At 44.3% G+C, this 26,624-nt stretch overlaps 1 protein-coding gene across 7 annotated transcripts in view; it reads left to right on the top strand.

Moving 5' to 3' along the window:
* Positions 1 to 26,624, top strand: part of PPP1R13B (protein phosphatase 1 regulatory subunit 13B) — a 139,283-nt gene that overhangs the window by 26,883 nt on the left and 85,776 nt on the right. For 6 of the 7 annotated variants that reach the window (XM_073349755.2, XM_073349758.2, XM_073349763.2 and 3 more), the window contains one exon: positions 20,149 to 20,296. In XM_073349755.2, the coding sequence (XP_073205856.1) occupies positions 20,149 to 20,296 (148 nt within the window). Of the gene's footprint in view, positions 1 to 17,472; positions 17,613 to 20,148; positions 20,297 to 26,624 lie in introns of all 7 variants that reach the window. The other variant, XM_073349756.2, reaches the window with a different exon arrangement.

Below are 26,624 nucleotides of genomic sequence, written 5' to 3'. Positions count from 1 at the left end.
GTCTGTCTTCAGACAGTCTCTTGACTTCTAAGGGATCTTTGGTTTCACTTTTTAAATACTTCTCAAGCCGGTAAACAATATATCCAAGATCAAGGGCTTGCTACAGTTTTAAAACAGCCTACCAAACCACTTATTAATTTTTTTTAACAAGTTTCTAAGCTGTCAACTTCTCTTATGTCAGTGCTTGATAATAAAGAAAATGATCTAGAATGCCTGTGTCTACTTGCAGCAGGGTCTGTGCTTACACATTTTAAAGAAGCTGCTGCTTGCTTGGAGCATGTAAGTGTTCAAATTCAACAAGGCAGTCCTGAAGGTATGGTAGAATGAGAGGTATAGTACCTTTAATAAAAACTATTACTTTGTATATAACTTTTTTTTTGTGGGTCAGTCTTACGAATAAGGAGGGAGATATTAAATGTACTAGTAGCCTTGCATATCTTGTCAGACAGCTGTTTGCCATGAAGTCCATACAATTTAATTTCCTGAGTCACAGTACATGGTCAGTCACTTCTGGAAATTAGTGGGAGTTGTGTGACCTTTCAGTGATTATTCACAAAGCCAGACATGGGACTGTAGCAAACAGCACTTCTTCACTGTCCCAAACCTTGCCTAAAATACCTCTTACCCTCCTCTGTAGTAAGAAGTCTGTTAAATGATGATGCTATTCATGCAAACTTTTGAAGATTGTGCCTCCTTTCAGAAAAACAATTAGTTGCCTCCATTCTCCCTCTTCAGTCCTGCTGTGTTAAAATCCTACCCAAAATGCATGGTCATTCAAAGCTGACTACAGTATTGAAGATCCCAAACATTCAAAAATCATGAATTAGGCCTTTTTAAAAATATATATATATATTTTTTGGGTTTAAGTGGCTTAAAATCACTTAACAAAATTTCATCTGGGTTCTTGAGTCTTTAGTGTTCACCATGATGGCTAGAAACTTCCTTTATCTAAAAGGAAAGCTGAGAGTCTCATGCAGTCAAGTGATTCCTGAAGTTGCAGCTTTAAGTAAATTAACAAATTTTATGTAACTCATGAACCAGTGATCTATCCTCGTCCTCCTTAAACCTTCAGCTGTCTTCAACCATGCTCCTCCTGAAATCTTGTCCATCCTTGGCTTTTGTGACTGTCCTATCCTGGTTCTCCTGCTTCTCATAAAGGCTTGTTAAGCGTGTCCCACATCCTCCCTTGCCCCCCTCCACCAGCCATCTGTGGACAATTCAGAGCTCTATTAGGGTGCTGAGGGAAAAGGGGACCGATCTTGGGATAATCTCATCCATAAGCACAGATTCAACTATCATCTCTGACACACTGATTTAAAAGACTAGTCTGCTTCTATCCAAACTAAAATCTTAGCCTGTCTCTGACTTCTCTTTGTGGATGGCTAGCCATTAGTTCAAATTCAACATGGTTAAAAAAGAGCTCCTAACTTTCCCTCTGACATTCTATAACTTGGAGTGTCCTGTGAACCCCATATTCCTTATTTTTATATAATCATGATCTTACCTTACAAGGCATGCTTAATATGTATTGGGGAAAGGTTTTGATCTGCTGAAAGTCTTTTCTCTATCCATATGTATATCATTAATACATATGAAGTTCTGACAATTGTGTTGTATGGTGGTCACTAAAACATGTTTTAAGTTGGGGAATCAGCCAGATATTAGCCCTCCAGAGACAACAGCAAGGACACCATGCCAAACAACCTATCAACAGCCCTTGTCCGGCAAGGGAGCTACAATTCAGTGACTCACCTAGATGAGGCCACACCAGGGGAATTGCTCAACCTTGTCTAGAGACTCAGTAATTCCCACCAGACATGCCAGGACTTGTGTGTTCCCCAAGCACATGGGACTTAGAACAGGGTATGCTTGTCCTGTTTTTATACCCTTCACCCACCTACACTGCAAGCAACAAGGACATTCTGAAGGGCCTGGGCCCAGATTTCAAGGGTGAAATCTGTGTACTATGAACAGCAGCATCCAGTGGGGTGAGAGAAACTGCTTAGTCTAGTTGCCCATTCTAATAGGGTTGAGAGTTTAGACTGCGTGCTTTGTTTTATTTCTTTTGGTAACTAACTCAGGCAAAAAGTCAGTCAATTTATCTTTTGTAATCAATAAACTTGTTTTACTGTTTCTTTACCAGTGAGTTTGTATGAAGTGTGTGGCAAATCTGCTCAGGTTTTGCAAAGGTTGGTGTATATCCACTTTCCACTGATGAAGTGGTGAACCAATTATTAAATCTGCATTGCTTGTCTTGAACAGCTCAAGACTGCATATTCCTGAGATGCAAGGCTGGCAGCTGGGGGATTGGGCTGGTGCCTTTCCCTGTCATTCATGAGTGGCTCTTGGAGCATTCATACAATATAACTGGGTGTGGGACTCCACATGCGGTTGTGCTGAGTTATAACAGTTCATGGAGAGGTTTGCTGCTGGTAACTAGCAAGGCATTGTGAGAGAACTCTCTCTCTCTCCCTCCCTCCAGCCTGGGCTAAGGGGGCACAGCGGTCCCACAGACTCTGGCTGAACACCAGGGATCCCATCACCCTTCTTCCCCCCCCCATCTCTTTCTCAGTCACAAGTCCATTCTATATTACAAAGTTAGGTCAACGTAAGCTGCCTTGCGTTGACCTAGTTGTGCATATTTCTACACTTAAATCTGTTTTCCACTGGTGTAAGTGTCCCGTTTACAGTGGTACAATAACACCCTCTCCCTCTGCTGCATTGAGCTATAGTTGATATGCTGAGGTCAATGCAGCATAAGTGTAGATGTTGCATTACTTATGTCAACCCTAACAGTTCTCCAGTAGCTATCCCACAATTCCTGACACTGACTGCTCTGGTCACAATTGTGAACTCCACTGCCAGGGGTCACACAGACCAGAAGGCCTCCTACCACTCCCACCCATCTCCTTTAAATACCTTTTTCCTGATTGTCCAGCTAGCCAAGTACACATAGCAGCTTTTCTTTGTGTGCAACTGCCCCACTGACCATGCTGACTACATGCTTCATATGCGCTCCAGCTTGGAGCAGACTAGATATTTGATCTCCTGGCCCTGTGGGGAGAAGAGGCTGTCCAAGGACAGCTGTGGACTTAGTGTAGAAATGTGGACATCTATGAGCAGATTGCCATGGGGGATGCACAAGAAGGCTACCAGAGGGACTAGCAGCAGTGCTGCATGAAAGTGAAAGAAATGCATCAGGTTATCAGAAGACTAGTGAGGCCAACAATTCATCCCAATGCTGAACCACAAACCTAGTGCTTTTACAAAGAGGTGTATGTCCTCCTTGCTAGAGCCCACCACCATGGATCCCTCCAAGGAGTTGGAGTCATGGGCCCACCACATGAAGGGTGAGGAGGATAATGGGTGATGTAACCAGGGGTTCAGCTAAGCCACAAGCCAGGACCTGTGCCATAAATATAAAGGAAAGGGTAAACACCTCTTAAAATCCCTCCTGGCCAGAGGAAAAACCCTTTAACCTGTGAAGGGTTAAGAAGCTAGGATAACCTCGCTGGCACCTGACCAAAATGATCAATGAGGGGACAAGATACTTTCAAAAGCTGGGAGGAGGGAGAAGAACAAAGGGTCTGGGTCTATCTGTGTGATGCTTTTGCCAGGGACAGAACAGGAATGGAATCTTAAAACTTAATAAGTAAGCTAGCTAGATATGCGTTAGATTATGATTTCTTTAAATGGCTGAGAAATTAAGCTGTTCTGAATAGAATGGATATTCCTGTCTGTCTTTTTGTAACTTAAGTTTTTGGCTAGAGGGATTCTCTGTGTTTTGAATCTAATTATCCTGTAAGGTATCTACCATCCTGATTTTACAGAGGTGATTCTTTTTTACTTCTATTAAAATCCTTCTTTTCAGAAACTGAATGCTTTTTTCATTGTTCAAGATCCAAGGGTTTGGGTCTGTGGTCACTTATGCAAATTGGTGAGGATTTTTAGCAAACCTTCCCCAGGAAGTGGGGTGCAAGAGTTGAGAGGATTTTGGGGGGGAAGACATTTCCAAACAACACTTTCCTAATAAATAAACCCAGATAAACATTTGGAAGTCCAAGGGTAAAATAGCTTGTACCTTGAAGTTTTAACCTAAGCTGGTAAAAGTAAGCTTAGGAGGTTTTCATGCAGGTCCCCACATCTATACCCTAGAGTTCAGAGTGGGGAAGGAACCTTCTCAACCTGTTTGAGACTACACTCAGTTCAGTCCTAGCAGTCAAGCATGGGCAAGTCCCATGCAGGAGGATGGATCCTCCGGTAAGTGTGTACATTCATTTCTTGTTACAAGTGATTGGGGGGGGGGGCAGCTTAACAGGACACAGTTATTGACTTTTCATTAATTTACTCTTACTAAAGAGGTAGTGATGTCTGCTTTTCACTCCTCTTTAGAGGTTTGGGAGGGCACATGAGGCAGTTTATGTACACAGGAATGTCCCTTGAATCCTGCTGAGATCTTAATGAAACTTTCATGGGGGTACTTTGTAATCCTATTCTGAAGGGTTTTTAGGGATGGCAGCCTTATTTCTTCCTCCAGTGTAGAACACACACCTATATCAGTCAACAGTAACTTCAGGAGGCACCTTTGCATACACAGGCAAGTAGCATTCAGGTCTAGTTGGCTTTGGGACACCAGCAGCAGCTGTGTTCTCTCTGCCTTTGTTACCCTCAAGAGTGAGATCAGCTACAATCACTGCTGTCTGGAAAATGGTGCCAGTATTCAGTGCCGTTACCCTTTACTCAGTTTCATGCAACTGAACAATTCCCTCGTCATTTTCCCTCATCCCAGGCAGGCCACGTTCACCAGGGCTGGTGCTGTGAGCACTTCTGTGCACAAGCACTCTGAAGCAAAAATGCTGATAAGCATGTCTTTCTTTTTTTTTTTTTTTTTTAAAAACTTTAGGGGAGCAAGGGAAGGGAGTTCTGAATCTTAATTTTTTGCTTTCTGTTGTGACTGTACTGACCATGGTACCTCCTGTGTTTCATCTGCGGTTGCTGTGGCCTTGAGGGGTTCTCCCTTCACATGTGTGGAGTGACTAAACCAGATAAGAGGACTTGGAATGATATGTTCAGTGAGTTTCTGCAAGCCAGTGCTGCATGAGATTGAGCAAAGTGCCTGGAGGGTGAACATTGCAGATGGCCTGGAGAAGGAAAGAGTGAAGAGAGTCTCAGCAGGAAAAGGAGGGGGAGATGCATCCAGACATAATGGGGCTTCTCTGGCAGCAAACACAGATGCTGCTGACTCTTGTGGACCTACAGGTTCAACAATCACCAGCTCATTTCCCTTTGCACTGCACGGAGAACTCCATTACAGCACCTCCCTTCAGCATCCACATGGCGTCAGGGGCTGCATCCCTACCACTCCACCCTGGGGGACATTAAGGACAACCATAGCTTCATGTACACTAGAGATCTCAAACTCAAATCACCACAAGGGCCACATCACTGAAACCTTTTCATACCAAGATACAAAAGCCTGGCCCTGGCCCTGGCCCTGGCCTTGTCCCGACTCCACCCCTTCCATGAGGCCCTGCCCCTAGCCCTGCCTCTTCATCTTCTCTGAGTGCACTGCGTCCCCACTCCTTCCCCTCCCTCCTAGAAAGTCCTGCCAAACAGCTGTTTGGCAGCAGGAAGCACTTGGAGGTAGGTGGAGGAGCAGGGACATGGCATGCTTGAGGGGTGGGCGGGGAGGAGGGGAGCGTGGCTGCTGGTGGAGTTTATGCCTGCAATGGGCCCCCAGGAAATAACTCTATGGGCCGCATGTGGTCTGCATGTTTGAGAGCCCTGATGTACAGTGACCTGTGAAAGCCACAGTTGCTGTATTTGTAGGTAAAATGGATGTGAACATGCTCTCCCCTTAAGTTCTGTTCCATTAAGTTTTTAATGTATTTGCTCTTACATTGTACACTTTTTGCACTAGTCTTATTATTGAATAAAATTCTATTTGGAAAATAATTCACCTTTATTAGTTCACAACATATGCTGCAGAGTGCCTAGCAGTTCAAAAAGCACCGACTTGTTACTATACAGTGTGATACAACTCATAGGATCAGTGACTGTTTGTGCTTACTGTATATTCATGATTATTAAAGTTTTTAATAGGTGCATTGAAGGTGTTATATTTATAGATGTACACCAAGCACCACACAATTCATAACAGGGCCCCAAAACAGCAGTGCCAGATAGAGCACAGTACACAAAAACCACATTATTGTGGCTCACTGTCAAAGTGCTCTTTCAAGCCTCCCTGAGTTGTATAGCTCCACATTGAACTCGTCTAATAGCCCTTTTGTCTGACTGGTCAAACTCAGCAGCCACTATTCCACCTCTGCCCTGCACCCTGGCAGCAACTCTTCTCTTCCCCCACCTTGCTTCACAAATACTATGCAGAACACAGTAGGCAGCTATAACCATTGCAGTTTTTCCCCCATTGAGATCCAATCTTGAGTAAACACCAGCATCCCTCAGTCTATTAAAAAGTGCATTCAACTTTCATTCTGTACTTTCTCAGCCAGTAGTTCAACCCTTTCCTTGGTGCTGTCGAGGAGGCTGCGGTATAGCTTCATGAACAAGGGGTAGGCTGGCTCACCCAGGATCACTCTTGGCATTTCAGCATCACCAATGGTAATGCGATTTTTGGGAAAGTCGGTCCTTGCTTGTAGCTTTCTGAAGAGTCCTGTGTTCTTAAAGAAGAGTGTCATGCACCTTCCGTGCCCACCCAACACTGATGTCAGTGAAGTGTCCCCAGTGATCCACCAATGTGTGCATAACCATAGAAAAGTAGCCCTTTCTGTGGATGTACTCTGGCAAGGTGGTCTGATGTCAAAATAAGGATATGCATGCTGTCTATTGCTGCACCACAGTTATGGAAGTCTGTTTCTGCAAATCCATCCACTATGTCATGCACATTGCTGAGTCATAGTCCTGCATAGCAGGAGATGATTAATGACTGCACACTTGCATGACAGTGGCCCCTATAGTGAATTTTTCAGCTAAAAATATTCTCTCTAACTGGTAGCCATTTGGCATTGCAAATATTTTCAGTACGTTCACCATTCGCTTCTCCAGTATTATTGCAGTTCATTTTTGGTGTCCTTGCAATTGGAAGGTTGGGGCAAGCTGGGCTCTCAGATCCAGGAATGTGGCCTTGCACATCCAAAAGTTCTGCGGCTGCTGTTTGTCTTCACTTTCAAGTCCTTTATGATGTATCCCTACCCTAGCTATCCTTTCCTCATTTACTATTGAAATGTCAGTTTTTCCTCATCAGTTGGCAAATGATGCCTGCCTCCAAAGCCCATGAATTAAATTTTCTCACAAGCATCTTCATGCTTTTCTCCCTTGCTGTCCCTTATGCTTTAGGATCTTCCCATGAACATAAGAATGGTCTGACCCAGTAGGACCAAAGGTGTACCTAGCCCAGTATCCTGTCTGCCAACAGTGGCCAGTGCCAGGTGCCGCAGAGGGAATTAACAGAACAGGTAATCAAGTGATCCATCCCCTCTCGCTCATTCCCAGGTTCTGGTAAACAGAGGATAGGGACACTATTTCTGCCCATCCTGGCTAATAGGTCCATCAATGGCTATCCTCCATGAATTTATGTAGTTCATCAGACTTCAAGAATTAGAACATTCAAAAACCAGTTGGAGAACACTTCAATCTCTTTAAAAAGAAAAGGAGTACTTGTGGCACCTTAGAGACTAACCAATTTATTTGAGCATGAGCTTAGTCTCTAAGGTGCCACAAGTACTCCTTTTCTTTTTGCGAATACAGACTAACACGGCTGTTCCTCTGAATTCAATCTCTTTGCCACTTTTGGGCCTGTAATTGAGTGACCAATTCTTCAACAAAAAAACTTCAAAAACAGACTCCAACCAGGCTAAACAATAAAAGCTAAACAATGTTAATGGCTTATTGAGAACGCACACAAGGATTACCCTTGGAACTGTGTACAACAGAAACCACTCAGATAGCACTGTGCAATGGGAACTGTTTGACCCAGATCACAGGAAAAGAGTTTTCCAGCAAGTGGGAAGAAGATATAAAAGGGGGACAATGACATCCCAATGGAAACATCTAAGGAACAAAGACTGAACTGGGGGAAGTGATGGTCCCAGGCTAAAGGGATTTCTAGCCTGTGTATGGGAAACTCAAGCTGCAAAGCCAAGGCAGCTTGTGCCTTAGGAGTCTGCCAGCCTGTTTATCACTCGGGGTGAGAATTTGCATATTCATATCCCACCTGTCTAGTATGGTAAGATCAGTTTTGCATTTTTGTTTATTTACTAGGTAATCTGCTTTGATCTGTTTACTATCACTTATCAATCCTTTCGTAGTTAATAAATTTATATTTTAATCCAAACCAGTGTGCGTTTTTAACTAAGGTGTCTGGGGGAAAAATCTCAGCTTGGTTACCACAAGTGTGCATCGGCATCTTCACATTGAGGGAGAGGCAGACCAGGGGATAAACCTTTATACTGGCCAGATTTAACCAGGGCAGCACAGTACTGCTCTGGGATCAGAGGCTGGTGATTAGAGAGCCTGCATGTAACTGCAGTTGGATGTATCCCTACCTTTTTGAATGCTAGTGAAAGCTTGGGGGGGCTCTGCAACTTGTCACAGCAGCACAGTGTGAGAGGGAGCCTAGGCTGGTGGGTCAGAGGGCTCAGTGGTACCCCAGTTCAAGGTGGCACCCTAGGGGGAACCTGTCAGCTTTTCCTAATACCTAATCTAAATCTTCATTGCTGCAGATTAAGCCGATTGCTTCTTGTCCCACTTCAGTGAGCATGGAGAACAGTTGATCCCCATCTTCTTTATAACAGCCCTTAACATATTTTGAAGACTTATCAGGTCTGTCCTTAGTCTTGGTTTCTGAAGACTAAACATGCCATGGTGCACACCCCCCGCCCCCTCCCCCCCAACCTTTCTTAATAGGTCAGGTTTTTCTAAACCTTTTATCACTGTTGTTGTTCTGGACCTCTTCAATTTGTCCACCTTTTTCTTAAAGGGTAGCACTCAGAATTGGACACAGTACACCAGCTGAGGGCACAAGTGTTATCTCCTATGTCTGTCGTACAACACTCCTATTAATACACCCCAGAATATTAGACTTTTTTTGTAACTGCATCACACTGACTCATTTAATTTTCTGATCCACTGTGTTGGATCATATTAAAGAAGTTCTGTATTAAAATCACAAATGAGTTTGATTCCCCATAGTTTAAATTCCAGGGTATTATTAATTAAGGTCTCTTGGTTTTTGGTACTGTTTCTCTCCCTCTGTGTGAAACTTGCAAGCTGCTAATTGTGTTAGTACATTCTAAGACAGTCTGTTCTCAAAGCAATTCACAGAGAGAGACTCAACGCAATACTCTGTAACAACAGAAACAGCACCCAGAGACTCCCCGCCCTTTTGGTGTATTAACAATTGTGATTAAAATAGAGATAGAGGATGTATGTGGATGGATGCTTGGTGTGGATAATAACTGAATGATCAGGGAGGTGCCAGCCTAAGAATCCAGTGTCCATCGGCTGAAGGTGTCAAGTGGGAAATAACCAGAGGACCCCCCCCCCCCCCCCCCGGGAGGGCAGACTGGAATCCACCCAACAGCGTCAAGAATGGGAGAACCAAAGAACAAGATAACATCTTGGAGCCATCAGGAATGTGCTATCTGCTGATTGATTGATTCAGCAACAGCATGATGAAGCAATTCCCATAGACTGCCATAGGAAGAAATTCCTATAAAAATAGACTCTAAAAAGTGAGAACTTTGAGGTCTGATTCTGCAAACCAACTTCCAGGAGTATCAGATAAGCATGTGACAAGGCCCTGCTCCCTCCTCATGTCCAGGCCACCTGGCCAGTGGCTTGGCATGAGCAACTCTAAGCTGGTAACTATGATAACCTTGCAGAACGTGTGTGTGTGTGTGTGTGTGTGTTTGTATGAACCAATGTGTGAATAAATATGAGATTGAATGGAATGTTATAACTATAACTGCTTACTATGATTCTTTCTGTATGCACAATAAATGTGGTATTTTGCCTTTTCCCCTTTAAGATCCTGCTGGTTTTTATTTTATTGGTATAACCACTGTAACTCCAAGAAATTTATCAGTGTGTAGCTATTTCACGTTTTGTAGTTGTGCATTTGATTTTTCTTTCCTAAGTGAATAGTAAATAGAACATAATGTTTATATTCTGTTTTGGTTTATGCCCTGTCACTTTATTTTTTACAAAATAAAGATTTAAAGCTCTTGGTAAAACTGAACTTTGTAATGCAACCTCAAGTAGCAGGGCTGTAGTTAGCAAAGGCAAGGTTGAAGAGTGCCTTGCACTTGAAATGAAATTTGGGGTGGTTTTTATGGTGTTTCTGGGAGTGCATGGAAGTTTGTTCTATAGTCTTGGGCTGAGTCTTAGGAAAGGTCTATCTCATGCACAAATTCTCTTTATCTTGTAATGGACAACTGAGTCACAGACAGCATTTGCTGATCAGTCCTCATCCTGGCGCTTCAGGCAATATTTTAGATACCTTAGGTCCAACCATTAAGTCCCTTGAAGGTGAGGACCAAGATTTTTTGTATGGGGTCATGACCTTTGTAGGGGTAATGTCCAGGTTTTCCTGCAGTGGCACATAATAGAGGAAAGTGGGATTGCTACTATGGAAATATCTTTGAACTCTGCATAGTCTACTGTCTCTGTCGGCCTCTGGCTAACACCTGATAAATTTGAAAACAAATCAACCTCACCCTGTTTCTTCTAACTTTTGGAAAAGGAGGAGCATGATCTCTGTTTGCCCCTTCCACACCACAGCCTCCAGACTACAACAGTGAGCGTGGGAGCAATCTGATAACTGTAGTAATACATATGTACAAGAGTTTAGCCACAAACATAGTTATATTTGGGATCATGCTTCCTAAGTTAATGACTTCTACCAAATTATCTTGTACAACTTGACCATTTTGGTTACCCTTGTATCTAAAAATGGAAAAGATAAATGGGACAACAAGAAGGAAAATCTTGTTATTGTTCAATGTCTTGTGATTGACAGCCCTAAAAATACCAGATAATTAACTCGTGATTTATCACAAAACTAATTAACTCAATTTAAAAAATTGACCAGTTTTATTATTGTTTAACAGTGTGATTAAAATACCAATTTAAATTATGTTTGGATGACTTTTCTCAATGTTCAACTATATTGATTTCAATTACAGCACAGAATACAAAGTGTACACTGCTTTTATTTTGGGTTACAAATATTTACACTAAAGAAACCAGATATAGTATTTTTCAGTTCACCTCATACAAGTACTATAGTGCAATCTCTTTATCGTGACAATGAAACCTGCAAATGTAGGTTATATATAAATTTTGTGGTGGTGGTTATATAACTTCTGTGTTTGCATGTCATCTAAAACTTTAGAGCCTACAAGTCCAATCAGTCCTACTTCTTGGTCAGTCAATCACTAAGATAAACAAATTTGTTTACATTTATGGGAGATAATGCTGCCTGCTTCTTATATTTACAGTGTCACCTGAGAGAGAGCAGGTGTTCCCATAGCATGTTTGTAGCTGGCATTGCAAGGTATTTACATGCCAGATATTCTAAACATTTGTATGCCCCTTCATGCTTCGACCACCATTCCAGAGGACATGTTTCCATGCTGATTGTTTTTTAAAAACAAAACCCTTAATTTGTGACACAGCTCTCCCCAGAGGAGTTCAGTGTCTCCTGCTCTGTGATTTTACCCTCATTCTGCCATATATTTCATGTTATGGCCATCTCAGATGGCAACCCAGCATATGGTCAATTTTAAGACTGGGGAGGGCAAACTACAGCCCACGGACAGGATCTGGCCCATCAGGGCTTTCAGTCCGGCCAGTAGGATTGCCAGCCCTCTGGCGCAGCAGAGCTAAGGCAGACTCCCTGCCTGCCCTGGCCCCATGTTGCTCCCGGAAGTGGCCGGCACCATGTCCCTGTAGCCCTTAGAGCCCTCCCCTACCCCTCAATGTGCAGCCCTTGCCTGCAGGCACTGCCCCCCACAGCTCCCATTGACCAGGAACAGTGGCCACTACGAGCTTTGTGGGTGGTACTGACAGGTGAGGGGAGCATGCAGTGTAGCTGCCTGCCTCGCTCCACCCCATCCCACCCCCAGGAGCCACTGCTGGACATGGTGGCCACTTCTGGGAGCAGTACGGGGACAGGGCAGGCAGGGAGCTAGCCTTAGCCCTGCTGCGCACTGCTGTACCCCAGAGCTGCTCGAGGTAAGCGGCACTGAGCTGGAGCCCACACTCCAAACCACTCCTGCACTGCACTCCACTCCCCTAACTCCCTGGCTTGAGGCCCCTGCACCCCAACCCCTTGCCCTGAGCCCCCTGTCTTCAGCCCCCTTCCTGCACTCCAACCCCCTGCCCTAGCCCTACATTCATGGCCCTGTATACAATTTCCCCACCCAGATGTGGTCCTTGGGCGAAAAAGTTTGTCCAGCCCTTATTTAAGAACACGTTCATTGCAGATTTGAAAAAATGCAAAGAATGTACCAATATGAGATTTCTAAAGATAGCTACAGCACTCAACCCAGTGTTCAAGATTCTGAAGTGCCCTCCAGAATGGTATTCTGTTTAACAGCGCAATTAAAACTGCGATTAATTAGGATTCATTTTTAAAATCATTTGACTGCCTTAGTATTTTTATCTTAATCTATTCTATCCATTGCTTCAACAGTTTTTTTGGTTTTTATTATGTGGGATTTTTTGTAATCCTTAATGTATCTAACATTTCCAAATAGATAAGATAATGTGGACATAAAATAGATTACATGCAGAAAATGTAATGATCATATAATTCAGTTTGTCAGGAACCTCAGATTTAAATGGAATGAAATTTTAGATGAAAGGCCAGTTATTTGTAAAACAAAACCATGTAGTATTAACTTTTTTAAAAGGCTTGTATCATTTTCCCTTCATCCCCCACAGCACCACCAATTTAACTTTTTTCCAGTTTGTTAAGTTAAAAGTAGGAATCCTGTTAAAAGAATCATGTGACTTATGTTTTTAATATGATTTTTAAGTATCTTGAAATAGCATAGCACTATCTTGCATTCTGACAGCTTGTCCTACTTTCTGAAACTGAAATACTTTATGAACATCAGAAAGCATGCATTTGTGTTGAAATGCACTGAAGCCTGAAAGCCATTCATGTTAACTGATTAAGTTGATAAATATCACTGAAGGGTAAGGTAGCAAAAGGATTTTATGTACTGTTTTTAAACTTGCAGTTTAAGACATTTAGTTAGCAAATCTAATCCTTTGGATCTTGGAGAAATACAAACCTAGCATTTGTAATGAAAAATATTTGAACTAAATATTTTCTTCTAAATAAGTCCTATGTAGTGGGATGGATAGATAGATAGCTAGATATAGATAGATAAATAGATATTTATCTCTCTATCTGCTGTGTTTGTTGAAGTAGTATTTGAGTACAAGATCCCGTGAGTAGTTCAAACAATACTGTATGTTCTTTCCTCCCTTTCTCATTAATAATTATCATGTTACTGTGGGAAAAGATGGTGGAGAGGCATTTCATTCTGAAGTTAAGGGTTGTGGTTTTTCTTGGCTCTTCAAGGAAAGTTTTTCACAGTCATAGGCCAGCTGCCAACATAGCGGTCTGTCCTGTCAGTTTTCCTCTTGATCTAGATAGTTACGATGTTCCTGAGACATGTAGCTCATGTGGTAAATCTTAAGTGCAGAGGTAAAGGTAATTCCTCAGAGACCCTCAGCCCATGGAGAGCAAAGAAAATAAGAGCAATATCTGAAACCTAACTTGGTATTCAGTGAGGAACAAATGAAAGTATTGCGGTCTGGAGATAGCTTACTCCTGAATTTTTTTGCCTCATTGTCTGGAGCATTGTTCCAAGTATCATGCATTGCACTAATCAAGCAGGGAGCATATGAAAGCATGGATTAAAGTGTCTAAATCCTCCTTTATCAGGAACAGGAACAATCTCTTAGTGGGAGCAGGTATTTTGCAGTGGCTTCCATTTGAAAATCCATTATCCATAGATAAGGACTTGCTAATTCCTCCATACTTTAGTCAAGAGGTTAAAGAAGCCTTTTTCATAATGGTAAAAAATTGCATATGGACAAGGCCCCATGGACACACTGGTTCAAAATCTGAGGTGGAAGCTCTTAAGTTCTGAAGCAACATTCATTTATTCTGTCATCATGAACTATCATTACCATCCCATCATCCACACCCAATCACACATAGCTATGGCTCACAGTTGAAAATACTCTGCAAAATTTGTTGATTTACTTTCAACCATAATTGTGTTTGAAAACGTTTTCCCTGTGTTCTCTAGGTGATCTGTTCCACAGCTCCTTCCCATCCATATGTATTTGGAACGCTTATAGTTGGTTTCAGCAGCATATCTGCTGATCTGAAGGCCTCAGTTGCTGCACTGTTCTCTGGGCTGCCTAGCTTGCTCCCTATACTTCTGGTCCCCAGTTGCAAGTTAGACTCAGCACTGGTTCCCCATCCTCCTGCCTGGCTATCTGGAACAGTCCAAGGAACATTCTGGTGAAAGTTGCAGAGCAACAGAAAGTTGAAGGCAGGTCCTAGCAGGGCAGGCAGATAAAAAAAAAAATGTATTGGGCACTTAAATGCAGTAAAAATGGTGAATTCAGTGGCAGGCTGAATTCTATGCCCTAGTGGGGAAAATATCAAATTACGTACTGTAAAATTCATGGTGACCCAATTTGAGATTAATGGGGCAGATCATACTTCACAAGGCTGTTTGATTTAGGCTGTCTGCAGATGCAGTCAGGTACCGTTGTATTGATTTACACTAGTTTCATGTCATGGTTACAAATTTCATAATCGGAAAGACTGGGAATTTTTTTTAATTAAAACTCAAGATTCCAGTAAACTATTCAGGTACAAGGGGGTGAATTCTGCAATAAATTCTACAGCCATGGAATACTGTGATCATGTCTGAGCCTTGTCTACCCTAGGAAAAGTCAAATATTTAATTCACTGACTGTGCTAATGACAGTCGAAGATATTGTGTAGGTACAGGCTTTTTTTTTTTTTTTTTTTACAACTGTTATCTAATCAAAAGATGGCTGCATCCTATCTACACTATAGCTTCCAACATTGTTACCACTGGTGGAGAGCCATAGGTCTGAATTTGTCTAGTGTAGCCTCATCTTTAGATTACTACCTTTCCAACATGGAAGTGTATTGATTTCAAAGACCTTAAGCTTCAGTATATTGGGAAGGAGGTGGCTGAAGGGAGGTGGGGGCAACAGTGGTATAGAGGACGGAGCTAAAAGCTAGGACACTTGGTTTCTGTTTGCAGTTTTGAATCACTAAAACTATGCAAATATCATCCCCTTTTAGAAAGTTGTGTGAGGTCTGTGAATGAAAATTTGTTATGAGTGTAAGGATCGAATTTAAGTCTATTAGGATGGATTAATGAGAATCCGTTGATTGAGAAGCTGCTTAATATTTTGTTTAATCTTCATTGTTCAATGTGTAGCCCTTGGCCTCTTACCGCACAGTGCGTACTATGTAAACCCTGCTCTGAAGACAGAATTAATAATTTCCTCAAACTCTTATGGCTCTCATGGCCGTAGTAATATTTCACAAATGTTGATTCTTCATAAAACTCCTGTAAGGTAAGGGGATGGTGTTATCCCCTTTTTATAGATGGAGAACTGAGGTGCAGAGATTCTATTCAAAAGTATCCACTAATTTGAGGTGCTTAATTTGAGTTACCTAGGACCTGATTTTTCAGAATATTTAACACTATATAGCACCCTGTATATTCCAGCCCAGCTGCCACTCTGTGGCAGAGGTAGGGATAGAATCCAATTCACTAGGACAGTATTCAACTTCCTTACCCATGAGACCTTCCTTTTTCTTTCCAAAGTCATTCACTACACACCTTTCAACTTCATCAACAAATAAGGCGGGGGTCCTACAGACAAGACTTCTTTAAAACAACCCTGATTCATGCCCAGGGCAGGTCCATCTTCTGCACTGTGGAAAAAATAGTATCTGATAATTTACTTACAAACTGTAGCATAATGCATATGCACGTGGGGGCTGAATTAAGGCTACATAGGTAACAGTAGTTGTGACACTTCGTAACTTCTGAATGCTTGAAGTTGTAATCCTAATATTTCAGTGTGGTTGTGTGCATGTAGCTTCCTAGCTTTTTAAGAAGTGTACTGAAAAAACAAATTTCATCATGTAACGGCATACTGATGTCCACAGTGATCATCAGCAGAGTTGGTATCTTTAGATCCACCAGACAGATCTCTGCCACCTGTTACTATTGGAGTAACTGATCGCACTAATAATGTGTCATCACTAATAATGTGTCATGTGGATCAGTACCAGAGGAGGGGGGCACTTTGAGAGAAACCCACTGACAGAGATTTCAGGAGAGTAGGGGGAGTGGAGTGGTAAGATTCTGGAATTTTGGGCTCCATTGTAGGTTCTGGGGGAGAGTGCTCTAGAATCTAGTGGACACTGACTTTTTCTGCCTGTTTCTCCTAGACTAGACCCTTTCTACCCTCTTGTCTCTAACCTGTCCCATTCCTGTCTCTCCCTACCTCTGGCTCCTTGTAGCAGTTCCATTTTCCTCGCCTACTTAGTCCCAGTCTCTGTTACTCAGGTTTCTCAGCCTCTTTGCCCATGTAGTTGTAGTCTCTCTCTCCCTTTTGTACTCACTGTCCAAGTCCCATCTCCCCTGCCCCAACTCTTTCCCTCCCCACATCCAGGCCCAGTTTTAACTTGCCCTGCCAGTCCCAGTTAACTCATTCCTCATTTAGTCTCTCCTTCCCCCACCCCCCTTATCTGTTTATCCTAGTATTATTGAGCCCCTCTAACCATAGTATCTGAGCTAATGGAACACCCCTCTGAGGTAGGGAAGTACTGTTTTATCCACATTTTACTAATGGAGTACTGAAGTACAGTGACTGAGGGCTAGTTTCACAAAAGGAGTTGGCTGCCTAACTGCTAGTGGAGCCTGATTCTGGGATTTACAAAACCCACACTCTGCTGCTGCCAAACCCTCTAGGCACTTAAACTCTGCCTAAATTTTTGTAATAAAATTCCTTAGTTGCTTATGTTTCTGCTTCTGGGCATGTATGGGACAGCCTCACTCTTGGCATCTGGACGCTTACGGCCCAGAATTATGCATGAACCAAGGGAAGATAGGTGTTCCTTTGTTAAACTCTCCTGCGGGGACTAATCAGGTAAGTATGTTCAGCACTCACCTTTTGGATCGAGACCTGATTGCAAATTGGCACAAAACAGGTGGTGGAGGGTTGCAGGGGAGGAGCCAGGGGACCTGATCCTCCTCCTCCCACCTCTCATATGAATGGTCTAGCCACCAAGCTCCAGAATCATTTTCATACTTGAACACATGTTCTCTCTTGTGTAATGATTCTTGCATTATTTATCTACAGTGGAACAGCGTCAATAGGAGAGACTGAGGGAACTCCACATCAATATACCCCAGTGCCTAGGACACTCCCCTAAGAGGTGGCAGACCCATTTTCAAATCCCTTTCCCCCCTCAGGGAAACTGAGGGTCTCCCATATCCCCGGTGAGTACCCTAGCCTCTGGGCTAAAAGTTTTATGAGGGAACTCCTCTCCTCTCCCTCCCTGGCTTCTTGCAAAAGTCATAGGTGAGGGTTTATAGCTGAAAATCTGAAAGCAGAGGGAGGTGCTTCCCTGCAGCCTGGGCTTAAGTGCCAATTTTCCTGAGATGTGCAGGATTTAGTACATACCCCTTGACTTGACATTATCTTGGTTAGCTTAGGTGGAGAGCTGCCTAGTGTGCTGGTTTTTGTAAATCTCCATTCTGAGGCTCATATCCCTCCATTCCTTGTGCAGGAGGCCTGAGCACCAAACTCAGACTTTATGAATCCTAGTGATTCTTTTTCTGGGCACCTAAAAGATATGGTGACACTGAGTGTCACCACTCCTAAGTACCTGTGTGAACCTAGCCCTGAGTGACTTGCCCAAGATCACACATGCAATCTTTGGTGAAGCAGGAAATTGAACCTAGGTCTTCCAAGTTCTAGGCTAGCACCCTATCCACTGGCTCATTCTTCCTCTAACCCTAACCTTTCTTTGGCTCCTACTCAGTCTCCTTGCATGGCCAGTTCCAGCTGTCCCCATGTACTCTAGCTCCTTGTCCAATCCCAATATCCTCAGACTTCATACCTTCTCCTCTGAAAGCCAACTGGCTTCTAATTGCAGTCCCAGAGTCCCCTCTCTTGCCCAGCCAGTCAGTTTCTCCCTCCAAACTCAGTTTCTCTGCCTGTGTCAGTGGACCAGGTTGTAGGCAGCCGTGCTTAGTGGTGGGAGCTGGGGGGGGGGGGGGGTCAGGGCTGAAGTCAGAGCCTGAACATTGGATCTAAGTGAGGCAGAACTGCAGATCAGAACTGGATTATCGGGAGTCAGGGAAGACCGGAGCAGAGCTGGTTCTGAGGCAGCACCAAGGCTGGGTGAAGGGCAGGATTTTGGCCTGGAGTGGTGGAAGAGCAGATCAGGAGTAGGGCTTCAAGAGATGAGCAAAGGGAGGCGGAACATACATGGGCACGTACATTGACCAGCCAGAGAGCTACTGCTGTTGCTAGGTTTAAGAACCTGCCTGGTGGCTTTTGCAGCCAGTCAAGCAGGGGAGTCCATCAAGCAACCTAGCTGGCTTGTTAGGGCATAGTAAATACTGAGCAGGTACACCTGAGGGCCTTACTCCTGACAGTCTGTTTCCCCTGCCCCCATCTTTTTGTATCACCTTTCCTTCTGCTCCTTTCTCCCCTCCCCCCCCCCCAGCACAGTTATTGTCCCCTCTGTATTTGAATCTGGTAGCCTCCTCCTGTATGCTGGCACCTACTGGAAGTGGGTAGTGTCAGTGTGTCACTGACAGCAAAAGACAGGCAGGCAGTTTTGGGCAGTCAGTGGAGTCCCCCTGTGGTTGGAGGGCCCCTAGGCTGTCTGGAGCCCCAAGCTCCCACTCCCCACAGCCAGAGGAGCCCTGGGCCAGCCAGAGCCCCCTGCCGAGCTGCGCTTCACCTCCTCTCCTGAGGCTACAGCCACCTCGTAGGAAAAGCGTCTCTTCTCGATGAACCACCTGAGCTTTTTATATGTTCCATGCAGGTTCCAGTGCTGCTGAGAAGGCAGTATCTGCTTCTCCCCAGGGAGATGACTGTTAGATCTTCCAGCCCCCCTGGAACCTGCATGGAGCATATGAAAAGCTCAGGTGACTTGTCGGGAAGAGATGCAGATGGCTGTGATCTCAGGAGGGGAGGCACAGCCTGGCATGGCCTATTATAACTGTTGCCTATGCTGTTACTTCTAGGGCCTGGCCATGCCCTGGCCTGGAGGCAGTGGCCATTACAAGGAAAAGTCTTAGCTTCACTCCTTTAGTCCCCAGTTGGAGTGAACATGCTCAGTTGTTCTGTGGGATGGCTCGCAAATAGGGGCTGCAAGGGAATGGATGGAACATGCTCAGTCTCTGTGGGAATGGCATGTACACAGTCTGGTTAGCTTTAGCAGCTGAGAGGCTCAAGTGAGCTTGGTGAGGGACTCTTAGAAGCGGTTAGTTTTTAGATGCTAGCAAGTTTGCTGGGCATGTGTAAACTCGGTGCTTTTGTTCTATTCTCCTCCCCCCGCCTCCCCCCCCGATTTATAGGTTGGTCAGATTTAGGTGGATTTTCACAGGGATGGCAAAAGCAAATACCTGACACAAAGGCACCCCCAAATTTCAAGTTCCTGCTCCAAAGACTGGGGGGTACTAGAATATTTCAAAGAAAAGGTCTTGAGAGCCTTTTAATACGGGGGGGGAAAAAACAGAAATATTATTTTGTCCTCACTTCATTTTCAGCAAGAGCTGAACCATTCTGGCTGGACCTTTCTTAAAAAAAAAAAAAAAAAAAAAGAAAAAAAAAAAGAAATTCAGCTTGATACAGACACCCAACATAGAACATTTCAGCCCAAACAGTTAAAGGAATTGAAAATGGGGTCTTTAAATAGGAAGTGTCTGTGTCCTTAATATCAATTTAAAGGAAGACTGTATAAAACTGGACTCTGTTTCCGTTTGGTGTTTTTAATTGTTGTATCATTCTTCTTTTCAGATGATATTAACTGTGTTCTTGAGCAACAATGAACAGATTTTGACAGAAGTTCCAATTACACCAGAAACAACCTGTCGAGATGTTGTGGAGTTCTGCAAAGAACCCGGCGAAGGAAGCTGCCATCTGGCTGAAGTGTGGCGTGGAAATGGTAAGCGAAGTGCTCCTTGGTAACAGATGTACATTTCATCATATTTATTAAGATAAATGTAGATTTTATTACTGGTTTTTAGTTTATTTTGCTTTTTCTAGAGAATTTTTTGCTGAATATTAAGATATCAAATGGTCACAGCTGTAAAAAGAAATACAGCCCTTGCTGATTTTTTTCCCTTGTCCCTTCCCAGCTGGAATATTTTATGAAATGTAGTAGACAAACAATAAATGTCTCTAAGGTTATGTGAGACATTTCACATTTTTAGTTTAAATAAACAGCTAAACTGAACATTTTACTTAAGCAGAAATTTTAGTTTAGTAAATTCATTTTGGGCTTGGTTTTTAAGCTAAAATCTCTCTCTTCTCCCCCCCCCCAATTATCAAACCTGCAAACCCAACTGGGATCTAAGGCTACAGCTGCTCTACAAGCTAGAGGTGTGATTATCTTGCTCATGTACATGCTAGCTCTCATTGAGCTAGCCCATGTATAAATAGCAGTGTAGCTACCATAGCATGGGTGGAGGCATGGTTGAGGCATGCTGAGTACAAACTTGCCTGAGACAATGGATATATATGCAGTACAGCTCAGCTGTGCTTCTGCACTCTATCTTCCTCTTTTCATGGAAGCTTCATTTCTGGTGATAGCCAATGCTTCTGGCTCTGGGTTGTGATGTCTTGTATTTAATTTTCCATAAATAAGTGGTTTTCCATATGTCTCCGTCTCCTTGTTTATCTTAAACCATGAAATCTCCCTTCCTAACTTCTCTAGCCTTGCTTTAGGATTGGGGAAGATTGGGTGGCATTCTTCAGACATTTGTAGAGCCCTTCCAGAATAAGCTGTTCAGATAATACTGAAGTCCTATTCTCTTTATTAATTTCAAGATTCTAAAGAAGTGAGAGGTATCTCAATGCGTCTTCTCCTACGACCTCAGAACCTACATCTAACTTTTTTTAAAATGCTCCTTTCTTCCATTTGCACAGCTCCCATGTTGAGTTAAACTCACAGGATGGGTGTGTACAATACTGGGCTTTTAGTAATATATTTCCAAGCTTAAGTATAAATGTACTGTGCAGTATTTCTCCTGTGAGGGGAGAAAAAAGCAAAACTTAAAGTATCTCTATAGTTCTTTAGACACACTCCTGTGAATGGCACTGTGAGGTCTAATGTGTGTCTCCCCTCTTTTCTCCACCCCACCTCCCAGCACCACAGTGCTGTATAGTATTTGTCTTAATTACCTCATGGCTCTGTGTAGAGGCTATATTCCATTTTGAATTGTCCAAGGGCTGGAGTATAAATTTAGCTCAAGTCTCAATCATACTAGCCTCAAGTCTCAGCAGGACTCCTAGTGATATCAGTGGAAGGTTTGCAAAGGATTGGGGGTAGAATAGGGCTTTTAACTTTACTTACTACTGCTAAGTGCATTATTGTCAAATTTCATGTCACTCAGTGGGAAGAGATGATTACATTTTAGGTCCATCCCTCCTTTTGTTTTTCTTTTCTTTGTGTCTTCTCATTTCTTCCTTCTGAATGGCTCTCCCTTTTTAAAGATCAGCAATAGAATAGTTAATGCTGACATTTAAGTGTCATTTAAACATTTCAGTTAGATTAATGAAAGATGGGGAAGTTCACACCTGAGTCATTGTTACAGACTGTCTGCAGCCTTAAGAATATCCACTTCCATTGTTAAGAAGTAAGCTGCTAACCCTCATGGATGCACAGAAAACTTTCTAAATGCAAACCAAATGTAACTGAAGGTATTGTCTTCCTAAGAATCTGAATGTCATGTGGACTGCATAAATACATAAAGTGGACCACAAGTAAGGAGTTTGACACCACTGGAATAGGTCTAATATCTTGAATGTTTTTAGCCCTTCACTTTGTTCCTGTATGTACCTCCAAAGTATCCGAAGTAAGGATGAATTTATTGGATTGTTCAGAGAATGTAGTATCAACTAGCTACAAAAGATTACCTGGCAAGTGATTTATTCAGACGCTCACTGGATATTTTTAGTTTCTAATGTTTTGGTGAGAATGGCAGGGTACAGCCTGTGTGACAAATATAGGCACAAGCTTTCTATAATAACTACTCGGATCCAGTAAAGACTACAATTTTGTGGTTGTAGTTCATGACCTTTTCAATGTGCTGAACACTTTGGGCAAAAATCCTGAAGTTGATAGTTTATCTAGAATATGATCCTCCCACAAAGATTAGTAAAAACTTGAACAATCTCTCAAAGTAGACATGTAGCTTCTGCTGTATGGGCTATCAAACTGTTTGATATATGCTTATTGTGATGCTGGCAGACCTCACATCCATGCATCTGGACCACCACGAGCCTCACCATGTCAAGCCTCACCCCTGCATCTGGAGCCCACCACACCTGGCCTGCTACCTACCCTCTGCCGGGCTGAGCTGCTAGTCCTAGCTGGGATGAGGGTGGGGGAGAAGTGCACTTCCCCTGCATGGATTGGCTGGGTCTGGGTCAGACCCATGCCCAGAAACTCCCCTGGCTCCGCACCCCCACCTTGCTTCCTGCCCCCTTTGCTCCATGTCCTGCAAGAGCTGCTATGAACACAACTTTGTCCTCCAAACCATCATCAAAATGGCCAGAAGGGTGCAGAGGCAGTGCACGGTAGCAGGGCTCAACCTGGCCAATGCCTTTGGGTCCATGCCCCACCACCACATCTTTGCCATGCTCCAGGAGTTTGGGATGCCAGAGAACTTCCTCCGTGTGATCCAAGAGATGTACGAGGGATGCAGCACCACCATTCGCTTGGTCGAAGGGGAGACCGCCAAGATCCCGATCCGGAGCGGAGTTAAGCAGGGCTGTCCCCTCAGCCCCATCATCTTTAACCTCGCCATGGAGCCGTTGCTGCGAGCAATCTCCAAGGGCGCAGATGGCTTCAACCTCCACGGTGAGAGGGTGAGCGTCCTGGCTTACGCGGATGACCTGGTCCTGACCGCAGATGACTCAGAGAACCTCCAGCATATGCTAGATGCCACCAGTCGAGCCCCCAATTGGATGGGGCTCTGCTTCAATGCAAAGAAGTGCGCATCCCTCCACATCGATGGCAGCAAAAGGGACTCGGTGCAGGCAATGGAGTTCCAGATCCAGAGCGAGCCTGTCATCCCCCTGGCAGAGGGCCAGGCCTACTGACACCTCAGCACACCGATGGGTTTCCGTGTCCAGCAGACACCCGAGGACACCATCCAAGAGATCTTACAGGATGCTGCCAAGATCGACACCTCACTGCTAGCACCGTGGCAAAAGATAAACGCCCTGAACACCTTCCTGATCCCCCGCATCTCGTTTGTCCTAAGGGGATCTGCCATGGCAAAGGTACCCCTCAACAAGGCAGACAAGATCATCTGGCAGCTGGTGAAGAAGTGGTTGTTTCTTCCCCAGAGAGCCCACAATGAGCTGGTCTATATCACCCACAGGCATGGCGGTGCCAATGTCCCCCACATGGGTGACCTGTGTGACATTGCGGTGATCACCCATGCCTTCCGCCTGCTGACATGTCCCGACGCCATGGTAAAGAGCATCGCAGCAAAAGCCCTCCATGACGCAACACAAAAGCGGATCAGCAGAGCCCCCTCCAACCAAGACACCGCCAGCTTCCTGAGTGATTCCCTGGATGGCGAATTTGGCCGAGACGGGGGTGACATCGCTTCGCTGTGGTCCCGCGCCCGCAATGCCACGCGCTGCCTGGGGAAGCACATCGGCTGCCGCTGGGAGTGGTGCGAGGAGCGCCAGGAGCTGGGAGTTCTGGTGCTGCAGATCAGGTCTGAGGACACCACCATAGTCACCCCACGCACCAGGGGCATGCTGGAGAGGACCCTGAAGGCAACCATCAACTCGCTGTACATAGAAGCCCTGAAGCATAAGCCAGACCAGGGAAAAGCCTTTGAACTGACCAGCAAGTGGGATGCCAGCAACCACTTCCTCGCCGGGGGCGGCTTCACCCGCTTTGCTGACTGGCGGTTCATCCACCGCACCCGGCTCAACTGTGTCCCGCTCAACGGAGCCGTCCGCCACAGGAACCGAGACAAGCATCGCAGGAAGTGCGGCTACTCCAACAAGACCCTGCCCCATGTCCTTGGAGCAGGGCTTGCAGCTGCATGAGCCTGGCGGCTGCGCCACAACACCATCCAGAACCGCCTGGTGAAAGCTATCGCCCGTGCCTGCGGGAGGTCGCTGTGAACTGCACCATCCCCGGTACTGACAGCCCGCTGCGACCCGACGTGGTAGTCACTGACAAGGCCCAGAAAAAGATCATCCTCGTCGACATCACGGTCCCCTTTGAGAACAGGACCCTGGCCTTCCGAGAAGCCCGAGCTCGGAAACTGGAAAAATACGCCCCTCTGGCCGGCACCCTGAGAGCAAAGGGCTATGAGGTGCAGCTGGACGCCCTGATCGTCAGAGCCCTGGGCTTTTGGGACCCCTGCAATGAATGTGTGCTGCGGACCTGCAGGATCTGCACTGATAAATCATCTCCCTGAATTACATTAGTTATGTTGACAAAAGTTCTCTTCTATTGACATAGCTGTGTTTGCACTGGAGGTTGTTAGCAGAGCTTATGTATGTCTTTCATACCTCCTGACCAATGTAACTATGGCGACTTACCTTCTAAATGTAGATCAAGCTTTAGGCTTATGGATTGTGACAGGGTCAGGCTGGATGGCTATAGGAGAGTAATAGAAGGCAGCTATATTAGCCCCAGGCTAAGTAGGTCCCTTTTCCCTGGGTAAGGTAACAGGAAGGTTCCAGAACAATCAGGAACCTTCTGGAGACAATAAAGACAGGCTGATTAGAACACCTGCAGCTAATCAAGAAGCTGCTAGAAGCAATTAAGTCAAGCTAATCAGGGCACCTGAGTTTTAAAAAGGAGCTCACTTCAGTTTGTGGTGTGCATGTGAGGAGCTGGAAGCAAGAGGCAGTAGGAGCTGAGAGTGAGAACGCAGACTGTTGGAGGAATGAGGTGTACAAGCATTATCAGACACCAGGAGGGAAGTCCTATGGTTAGGATAAAGAATGTGTTGGGAGGAGGCCATGGGGAAGTAGCCCAGGGAGTTGTAGCTGTCGCACAGCTGTTCCAGGAGGCACTCTAGACAGCTGCATTCCACAGGGCCCTGGGCTGGAACCTGGAGTAGAGGGCGGGTTTGGGTTCCTCCCAACTCCTGGTCAGACACAGGAGGAGTCAACCTGGGCTGTGAATTCAGAAAGAGCCAAGCTGAGGGCTGCTGTGAAGCTCCAAGGTGAGCAAATCTGCCAATAAGCGCAAGACCCAGCAAGGGTAGAGCAGGAACTTTGTCACAGGATCCATTTTAGAGAAGTTCAAAAACTCACTAGTGTGGGCAAAAAGAAAAGGAGTACTTGTGGCACCTTAAGACTAACCAATTTATTTGAGCATGAGCTTTTGTGAGCTACAGCTCACTTCATCGGATGCATACCGTGGAAACTGCAGCGGACATTATATACACACAGAGATCATGAAACAATACCTCCTCCCACCCCACTGTCCTGCTGGTAATAGCTTATCTAAAGTGATCATCAAGTTGGGCCATTTCCAGCACAAATGCAGGTTTTCTCACCCTCCACCCCCACACAAACTCACTCTCCTGCTGGTAATAGCCCATCCAAAGTGACCACTCTAACACGGCTGTTCCTCTGAAATCTCCCTACAATGTGCATGATAATCAAGGTGGGCCATTTCCAGCACAAGCAAGTTATTGTAACTTCAACATATGCTAAACTATTCAAGTTAACTTGGTCTGTTTAGTTCATGTTAATCATACACTGTTTTGTCTACATTAGTGTTAGAACAGGTTAGCTAATACTCTTTAACACAGCACCTTTAAATCCTAGTCAAGACAAACACTTATACTCAAAACACAACTAATTTTGTTTAGGTTTAAATGGTGGTGCCTTGGTAACATATTAGTATATGCACTAGAAGAAGGCTTCAACATCCTTCTTGCATTTGTTATATTCAAGGAAATTGTAGCTGCTTTTTTTTTTTAAATGAGATGAAAATTCCTAGTGGAAGGAATGGAAGCAAGTTTGAACTGCAGTGTGAATTGAGATGGAATTTAAATGAGTATGCATTGTGGGGTAGAAAGGAGTAATTTTAAATTGGATGTCAAATTCTGTTAAAATGTTTAGGCCAGAGCAACAAGAAAAGGAAGGCCAGCTCTTACTGCTTGTTTCTTTTACTACCAAATCAAGGAAACACCTATCATTTAAATCAGCCTCTGTAGCAGATGACTGTAGGATAGCTAATATGATGCCAATTTTTAAAAAACTCCAGAGGCAATTCCAGG

This window comes from Lepidochelys kempii, chromosome 6 (assembly GCF_965140285.1).
Source record: "Lepidochelys kempii isolate rLepKem1 chromosome 6, rLepKem1.hap1, whole genome shotgun sequence".
In the NCBI taxonomy this organism is placed as follows: Eukaryota; Metazoa; Chordata; order Testudines; family Cheloniidae; genus Lepidochelys; species Lepidochelys kempii.
This window is presented reverse-complemented; position numbering and strand designations above follow the sequence as displayed.